This window comes from Chaetodon trifascialis, chromosome 20 (assembly GCF_039877785.1).
Source record: "Chaetodon trifascialis isolate fChaTrf1 chromosome 20, fChaTrf1.hap1, whole genome shotgun sequence".
In the NCBI taxonomy this organism is placed as follows: domain Eukaryota; kingdom Metazoa; phylum Chordata; class Actinopteri; order Chaetodontiformes; family Chaetodontidae; genus Chaetodon; species Chaetodon trifascialis.
The window spans coordinates 5,589,539-5,599,181 of NC_092075.1; the positions used below are offsets into that span (position 1 = coordinate 5,589,539).

Consider the following 9,643-nt stretch of genomic DNA (forward strand, 5'->3'; position numbering starts at 1 on the left):
ATGTGTTTTTAGTAGTTTTTGGACAATAACTGAACTCTATGGCTCATTGAATGAATGAATTCATTGTTGGTTTTGGGCTTTTCATGCGATTTTTTTGATCATAACAAAAATCTGGAGCATCCACGAACCCACCAATTTCCAAAACGGTCATCCTTATACAACTTTATTGCAATGACACATGACAGTGACAATAATCAAGGCGACAAAACGTCTGCTGTGATCAGTTATGCTTATGTACTTACAGTAGTTAAATGAATGGAGACCTCCGGTGGCAACACGGACAGGGATTCAATCTACAAATGAATGCTATGGAAAATGGTCTGCAGTTATGTAAATGTAATTTGTAGTTAAAGAACATTAAACATTCAAAGCGTCATTAAAATTCTTACATGCCACAAATTCTAAAAAGAGGAACAGACTAATCACCCACATACCTCCCACCACCACCACCACCATTCAGGGGACACAATAAGTGTCCTCAGAGGCAGAGAATGCTTTCAAGCATGATTGAGGATCAATACAAGCCCCTCCCTCCCCCCCACTTCACTCCCTCCTCCATCTTTCATTGTGTATTTGACCATTCGAGGTCTCCCCTCCCCCCGCGGCTGACCTCTTCCAGATTGGTACAACTGTCTGAAAATGTGGCACATTTGTGATGCGCAGCTGTTCTTAATGTTGTTAATGCCGTACAGGTTTGTCATTCAGCGCGAGCCGACACGCCGGTGGACCGCGGCAATGTCAACTTCTGGTTGTTCATTAGACTTTGTAGCTGTTGAGGGGGACACAAAGTCAACCTGAGACGCATGTGTTGTTACTCGGGCGCCTGCAGCGAAGGACAAGGCTTGAGGAAAGCGGTTATTAAAATGTCCTGGTTGTGTGTACCATCAAGGCAGACGTTCTCTGTTTTCCTGAGGGGAGCGGGTATTTACAGGTCCCATTAAGGCTAACAGGGAGGAACGTTTGGCTGTCGCCGCCGCAATTAGCCGAGGACGGGCTTTATGCTTTTAGGCTGCTTCGGGTAATCATTTCTCTCGAAGGGATTCTCATTTTCTTTCCTGCTTTAGGTGGTGATGCATATGACTCAACATCACTGGGAGTCATATACCTAACAGAGAACCTATAGTGTGTGTGTGCCTAAATGTTTGTTACTGTGTGTTCAGTTTGTGTAACCCTCTTCTTCATCCCTGGTTCAGATTCTATACGGATCCCCTATGGTACCAAGCTTTCCCTGTACATGTCTAAGGACGCCGAAGGTATTGCAGGACTCTCCACAACCCGTCCTCAGTTCATGAAAACGCTCATAATGCTGCCCCACTAACATGCACACGCTCCCAGAGTGTATCACCCTGTCTGCTCCGAGGCGGCATGTTGACTTGAACGTTGGTGGAATGTTAAGTGAACATTATGTCTTCCCCATCCCCTCCCCCCTTCTGTCTTAACTAATTAAAGCGTTAGTGTGAGGAGAGGAGGGGAAAAAAGGTGAAAGAGTGCAGAGCGAAAAGCGAGGCAGAGGAGATAACGTCGATCAAGGCGGAGGGTTTTTTTTAAATTACGGGGGAAAGAGTGGAGGAGACGCAGAGAAGTTATGCATGAGTGCGAGAGAGGAGGGAGGGGTTGTGTACAAGCAGGAGGTTGGGAGAGAAGGAGGGAGAGAAGGGAAAGAGGGAAGGAGAAGACACGTCTGCCGCAGCATGATTTACAGATTGCACTGTCGCCATGGAGACTTTTGTCAGCCCTCTCTTCGATCCAAAGTGGTCGTCCAAACAGCGGTGGCACAATCGGAGGGCGAGGGCGGGTGGTGTGTAGCAGAGGGAGGAGAGGAGGGAGGATGAAGAAGGGGGAGAAAGGTGGAAGGGGTGCTGACAAAAATCCCATCCTCTAACTGCCTGCGCGCCTGCCGTATCTGCTCCTCGGGGAGGGTTTCACCTGATGTAATCGCATCGGTAACGTGAACAAGATGCTGTTACTGATGTGGCTGCTGGCCGCCGCCTCCCTCCGCTGGCTTAAACACACGCCAAAGACCTGCAGCAAAGCAGCTCTGAAGAATTCGACCTCAATTAGGGCTGAAAACGGAAAGTGTGTATTTCATTTGTTTGCCAGTGCGACGGAGTGTGACACTTCCCCTGGTCCAGAAACGCATGTGGAATATATTGATCTCTGTGACTCTATATTCCAAATAACTGCATGCTTTCCCACATTTTGGTTTCTTGCCATTTTTTTTTTTGCTATATGACAGCGCAGGTACAGGACAGAGGACCTGTAACAACACTAACACAGTGTACCTGTCAAACATCGGCAGTGACCCTCTATTTTTCTCCGTGGCTCTTTACTCACCTCTCAACCGCTGACATTTCGGATGAGACGGCGCTCTTTGTGCAGCGTAGCCTTCACATTAATTCAGTCTCATCCATGTTACGAGCAGCCTGTCTCGACAGAGCACAGTGCGCCTGCTGAACTGCAATGCTGCGCCCCGATGGCACAATTTGGCACTGCAGGTTGGCGCGCTGCAGCTCTGCGGGCAGATTGTGCCATTTGAAAAACTCCAAACATCCATTTAATGAGGCCCAAATAGACTTTAAGTGTTTACAGTCTCTGCTGAATAATAGATGGTCTGCTATAAATGGCTACACCCGGACAGTTATATTAAATTAGCTGTCTGTCGGAGGGATGATTAATTTTTCAGATTGGGTTCAGTAAATAAGACTATTAACCACTGTAGAGTCTCTTCATTTGAATATGGAGGTTTGGTTCTACTGTATGAGCTCATCAGGTTGTGTGTGTAAGTGGGTTTATATGAATTTTTCATGTTTTAGTTCATAAACTACCAATTTCATATGTTCAACAATAACTTCCAAATCACCCTTTAAGTTTTTAGACTGGCTTGTTAGATGCAAGGCAGCCGTTACCATTAATTCTGCTGTGCTTGAAACTTGAGGTTAGTTAGCCATCATAACAAACACTTTGTCACCTTTACTGTTAAAGCTTTATAAGAAAATGCTGTTGGAGTCAGTGTCTGTTTTCTCTACTGATGCATTCAAGGACTCTTTATAAACACATGAAATGTCAGGCTCACTTTAGGCTTTGTCAGCATCTACGGTATGTTCGCTTCCTGTTTGTGTTGAGAGTTTGATTTTCCAACAATATAAAACAAGAGTGCAAAGCTTCAGTTAGCCAAATGTTACAGGGTCCTTGAATGCACCAGCAAGAGCATTTCAAAGGTTTGACCTTTTTGCTTATTGCCAGGGATTACACGAGAAGATCAATACCACTCTTACGCCTGTCTGATAAATATGAAGATATTTAAGAGGGCAGCAGGCAGTTAGCTTAGCATAGCACAAAGAAGCAGGGGGGAAACATTAACTACATCAGAGTCACAGAGACATAACACCTGGTGATGTTTGAAAAACCCAGTGGATATTTTAACAATACGGTCCCCAAAGGCCCCTCAAACCATCTGGATGGAAGAATATTCCATCTGCTGCACATTAATAAATGTTTTTAACACACTGAAGATCGGAAACAGCAAAAACGACAACAACTCAGATTGTTTTTCTATTAAAATTAAACAGCTGAGATATAATGGTGTTAATTAGTGGGCATTAGAGGTGCTGGCCTCCAGATTTTTTTGGTTATTTTAACCTTTGGGAAGAGCCAGTGGAGCTGTACCCTCTGCTTCCTGTCTTTATGCTAAGATGAGCTAACTACCTGCAGACTTTAGCTTCACATATACAGACTGACATGAGAGTGGTATCAAATTTTGCCAATAGTCACTACTTCCAACAGCATTTCCATGTTTAAGTAAAGTCATTTTGACAAAAATAAAAGATATTGATGATGACAAAATGCTTAGTGGCTCCTGTGTAAAATCTAAAAAGGCATGCTTTAAATAGAAATGCATATTTGAAGCTAATGAGCTAAAACATGCAAAAACCCTGTGGTTCATGAGGCCAGGAGTTCCATACATTTCTCATTAACTGCCACGCATTTCCTCTCCTTTTACATACGTCTCCTTTCCGAAATTCTCATATTTGCTCCTTTTATCTCTTGTTTCATATCTTCTCTTGTCCCCTGCCTCCGTCCTTTTCCCCGTCTGGGTTTCCTCCTCGCAGGTGAATCATCATGTAAGCACATGTTCAAGATCCCTCTGTGTAACTTGGTGGGCCGCAGCATCGAAAGACCCCTCAAGTCCCCTCTGGTCAACAAGGTGCTGACGACGCCGGCCCCTGCCATGGTGACCCAGACTCCCCTCATCTCCGCCACGCACTCGCTTTCCCTGTCCCGCATGGAGATCAAGGAGATAGCCAGTCGCACGCGGAAGGAGCTGCTCGGTAAAGAAACAAATGACTTGAGTAGGAAATATGCTAATTAGCTTTAATGATTCCTATTTCTATACACTAAATATGAAGCTACAGCTAGCAGCTGGTCAGCTTCTTTTTTTTTAAGAGGTGTTGGTTGGGGGTTGTTATTTTACAAAGAGCCAGGCAAGCTGTTTCTAACTGCTTCCACTCAGCTAAGCTAACTGGCTGCTAGCTGCTAACTGTTCCTTTAACTCGTACATTTTCCATTTCCTCATACCAACGAAGGCTTGACAGAGGAACCAAGTGGGAAGTCAGACAGTGGAACGGTCAAACAGAGGAAGATGAGCAAGAAGAACACTGAGGAAGACCCCAAAGCACGAGCACTGACGTCAACAAACAGCGACAGGTGACAGTGACAGATTCAGCAGCAGCAGCACTGCACATTGAACGGCTGCATAAAGTCGTCTGAGCTCGAGTCGTATCTCTCTTTGCACGGCAGGTTAGCCTCAGAGGCGGCTGAATCGGACCTGGACGTCCAGCTGCACTGTTCGTCCAGCTCAGAGGCCGAGCCGGAGAAGGTGGTGCTGCGAGCGGAGAGCCCGCCTCTCGCCAGCGCGTTCGCCCTCTCCACGTCCTTCGAAGAAGATGTCCTGGACCTGAAGTGAAGACAATCCCATCGTGCACTTCTCCGCCCACCCACTCCTGTACTGTCACCATCATTTTGTTTTGGTTGGTTTGCTTTTAATTTGCTGTTTGTTGATTTTTTTTTTTTTTTTTTTTTACATCCCTGTATCTTGGGCCTCCTCATTCATTGGACAAGATGGGTGCAGTGGGAGTTAGAAGACGTGTCTGTGTGCGTGTTTGTTTTCACGAGCGGCCCCTCGGCCCCTGCGCATTGGGTGTTTGTGCTGCCCGGCGACAAATACCCCAAAGAGGCGACCAGGTTGTGTACGATGCCGCGGTTTATTCAGAGTACAGCATCAGCCTTGAGACAATGTTAACGGTTTGACCCCAAACCACAAACTGAATGTAAATCTGCGCACCGAGGCACGACAACAATCTCGTTCCCAACGCCCTCTGAAGTTGCTAGAGCTTAATATGTGTTGTATATTATGTGATTATTTCCAATCCGCTTTCAAATGTTGTATGATATGCATATGTATGTGTACATCTGTTTATACATGAAAATGCATTCACAGTGACGGACGTGTATGCCTGTCATGTCTGTGATGCATATTTATAGATATATGATAAAAATCCATTTTATTCCCATATTTAGTAAAAGTATGATGTTTTATGCTCTCTGCACATATTAGTCCTTATTCCTCTCCTTATTCACAGTATACAGGTAGACAGGGCTGGAGGCAAAGTCTCCCACAAGTGCCATTTCCCAGCATCCTCCACTGAACTCCACCTCTAACAGCCACCGTATGCTGGTGTCTGACAGTAGCAGCCATGATTGTAGTCCACATTAGATTACTATGGTGACCCACAGCTCCATTCAGCTTGGATAAATTCACGTACTGGAGGGGCTCTATCAAAGCCGCAGGCACTCATCATTTTACCCCACGAGAGCGAGGCGACCTTAAATCTGCATGACCCGCCTTTGCTACAAGTGTTGTGTCTTCTACGGCAAAAAAATTGGCTTCTTCGGGAAGCATGAGGCCCGCGACATCATACCGAACACAGCAGCACAAAGCAAACCACGACCTGAGAAAGAGTGGATGTTAGCCTTTTTCACCAGACTGTGATGTGCGACGGCCCAAGCTACGATGCTGCAGGAAGGGAATTATAGACAAAACCACAAATTTTAGATAAAAAGTTAAAATACATACGTTGTCCCAGTTGCTGAAACATTAATTAGTAGCCCATATCAAATAAATACTCAGTTTAGATAGGTGTACCTTCAGGAAACTGTTGCCTTTACCAATTAAAATGAACACCGAGAATGAATTAAAACTAAAGATCTGTAAAATAAATAGTGTAAAATAATCCATGAAAACAAACTACAACTGAAATGCATGAAAAAAATGGGAAACTTCTAAAAGAAACAACCCTATCAGAGATTCAGCTCTCACCGGGATCAGCTACTGTTTTCTATGATTTTAAATTAGCCAGTCAGTTTTCACTCCTGGTCTCCAGAGCGCACACGTCCCACGTTTTTTCATTCCGCATGTCCAGCAAAAGACCGATTTACAGCTGGGACACCAAGTGCAGCTTTGAATTATGGGCCAATTCACCGGTGACACTCCAATTTTCTTTTATTCCCATGCCGCCATGTGTCCGCTGACAAAGAGCTACACGCGTCTTGAAAGCCAACACACCTGCATGCAGTGTAACTGACTGATCAGCTATCAGACGGGTCTTTAACTGAACGGAAGTGGTCAACTCAAAGGACAACTTTTAGTCTGAACAGAGAACATTTTGTTCCTGCGTGTTCCAGTTTGACCTCCATTATCATCTCCAGCTATCTAAAAGGAGTACTACACTTCCATAAAGTTGGAGGATTAAAAAGAGGCCAGTATCTTCAGACTTTTAGTCTGTAGTACGGCTCATGCTCCAGAAATGATGGATTCGACATCTCCCACAATGCAGCTTGATAGCGTCTTTCATTAGACCCCCCCCACACACACACACACACTTCAAAATGTTCAGCTCATTGAGAACATTACAGAAAATTAGAAAAAATAAAAAAGTCTTTGTATCTTTCATACTTTCTGAAATATTCAACATTTTCTGGGAATACTTCCCCTATTCAAATGCATGGATGGAGTGGTCAGGATTACGATGTTAAACACTTCCTCACACAATTTTCACTTTTCATACACAATTTCTTCATCAAAGCTTGGAAAAATCTGTCTCCTTTCAAACAATGCATCTCTCTAAACAAACAGACTTACACATTTCACGCTATGAGCCTCCAAGTGCCATAAAACTGCCCCACTGACTCCACTGTTATCACAACTCTCACAGTGTAAACATGTTGGATAGAAACTACACTAGGGCCTCATACTCCCAGCCATCCATCACGCAGCGCTGTTCAGCTCCCAGCTCCACGTGAAGCAGTGCAGCTCAGCGCCACCTTTCAGCAGCCGCTCTCTACTACAAACAGGCTTCTTCATCATAGGTCCATGAGCACTGAGGAAGTCCTGTGAGTCAGTGTAACACTGAGTGTAAAGTCACGCATGAGGAAATGCTGAGTAATGAACACTAGACAGTCAGCAAAACCAAAAGAGGATGCTTTAAGGATCCACTGGTAGTCAGGGCAACAAACTGGGAGCTGTGGTTCTCACTATGCTAATGTAGGTATGAGAGCGCCTCTATGTGGTGGCATCACAACACAGCAGCCTTCAGATGTTGCATGAGCCTCCTCCTCCTCCTCCTTTCCCATCACGCTTGTGCTCTGTTCTCCCCCCGCCTGTCACAGTGTGAACCCCTTCAACTCTAACACAACTCAGAAAAACTTAAAAGGGAAGAAGAATGGGATGGGGGGTTTTTACAAAGGTACTCTAGTGTTTATTACTCTGAATGAGTGCGGGCGACTGGGGGATGCGTGGCATTACCGTTTGAAACAGTGCTTCTCCCACTTCTGATATTTCTCCTGTATTTCTGTCGAGTACTCTTTGTTCCTACCTCCCCTTGGCATTTTCACTGTTTTTTGTTTTGTTTTGTTTTTTGTATTTGAATCTATATTTACTGTTTAGACTGTTGCTGAACCTCTCTGTGATATCAAAATGAAAGAAAATTAACAAAAAAAACACCAAGTGTCTTAAAATATTGTATCGCCATCGTTTTTAATGCCAAGTACTACTTGTAAATGTTTGTGTATCAAATGTGGCCTCAAATGAAACTGAACTATATTATTATTATTATTATTATTATCATTTGAGCAATTATTTTAAACAAGTGCTGTAGACCACTGCTGTGAAAGTAGTCGATTCTGTTCATTGATATGTAATAAATATTTATGAAATTTGAACTGTTTGGCATTTTTTTAAATTATTGTTTGAATATTGTTTTCTGAATTATGTAAAAAACGTGAAACTGGAGGACCACAAACAGAGTCGTTAATTCATTCTGGAATAATCAGGTTCCGACTGTGCATCAGGAGTCACGAGGCACAGCGTCGCTGTTTAGAAATGAGCAGCTCGATCAGGTCGATGTGTTGAGCAAACGTTCAGAACTGCCCAGTAAGCCCAGTAACACTGAGTCTGGGGGTGAGAAGACACCAGATACAGTATTTGAAAGGGAGAGTGGTGTAAGAAAAACACCCAAAAAGCACCAGCAACCCCTCCATAACACCTAAAAATGCAATAGATAGTATAGTATAATCAAACACCTATATATACATGAATACAGGACATCAAGCCCCCCTAATGGGGGTCCTTCAGGTAACTTCTGAATGAGGATTTTTTTTTGCAGCATTCTCTTATATTTATGGTGGGACAGTAAGTCATAGTCCCACAATTGCTGTGTTTGGGGTGTCCCCATCACAAGAACATCCTTTTTGTCATCCAGGCAAATGCTACTGCATGTTATGGCCTTGGCCTCCACTGGAGAGCCCCTGAACGCACCACATGACTGAGCACATACATCACACTAACCTCTGCGATGGCCGGAGCTGCTTCCCCTTAGTGAGGCACCTGATGTCAGATGGTAGCAGTGATGATGATGATGATGATGATGATGATGATGATGATGATGATGATGATGATGATGATGACTCGCAGGTGGTTTTCCAGGTTTGTGTCAATCACTGTTGAGCAGAGCCGAAACAGTTTTGAAAAGAGTTACTCTCAGTCGTAGGTTGTTGGTTTGCAGCTCAGTTACTTCATGTTGGAGGTTGTCAGACTCATCAGCTGGTTCCACATTAATCAGTGAAGCCAACATTTCTTTTGTTTACTTGAGTTCACGTTTGAAAGCGGGCAGCCGAGAAGCTAGCTGGACTTTGAGGTTCAGCTGAGAGGTACTTGGTAATGTCCATGTTGCTAGCAGCTCCACAGCAGCACTCCTTCAAAAATTCTCCTTCTGAAAGAGGTTTTAGCTTCTCGGCTGTTAGCTCACTCAACACAAAACCTGCCAACACGACATGTCTCTGTCAGTGTGGTCTGTGAAAGCGGCTTGTTGGGCATCCAAACTCCGCCGACGACCCTTAACTTTAACCAACAATTTTTCCTCGCAGCTAATCCAGTTTAGCATGTTTGTAGCCGTAATGATGCCGATAATGCTCGAGATTAGCCTTTGTCATCACTAACTTGCCTTTTGCTTCAACAAAAAATAATTTCGTCCAGTTCTCTTAGAAAGCGCGACGCCCCGTGTCTACTTTTATTTTACGGAAAGGCGTC

The 9,643-nt window shown here is 44.3% G+C and overlaps 1 protein-coding gene across 5 annotated transcripts in view; it reads left to right on the forward strand.

Moving 5' to 3' along the window:
• Positions 1-8,277, forward strand: part of garnl3 (GTPase activating Rap/RanGAP domain like 3) — a 67,748-nt gene extending 59,471 nt beyond the window's left edge. For 3 of the 5 annotated variants that reach the window (XM_070988522.1, XM_070988523.1, XM_070988524.1), the window contains exons 28-31: positions 1,194-1,253; positions 4,110-4,328; positions 4,584-4,704; positions 4,798-8,277. In XM_070988522.1, the coding sequence (XP_070844623.1) occupies positions 1,194-1,253; positions 4,110-4,328; positions 4,584-4,704; positions 4,798-4,963 (566 nt within the window). In that variant the 3' untranslated portion in view covers positions 4,964-8,277. The remainder of the gene's footprint in view (positions 1-1,193; positions 1,254-4,109; positions 4,329-4,583; positions 4,705-4,797) is intronic. The other 2 variants (XM_070988525.1, XM_070988526.1) reach the window with 1 other exon arrangement.
• Positions 8,278-9,643: the final 1,366 nt, after the last annotated feature.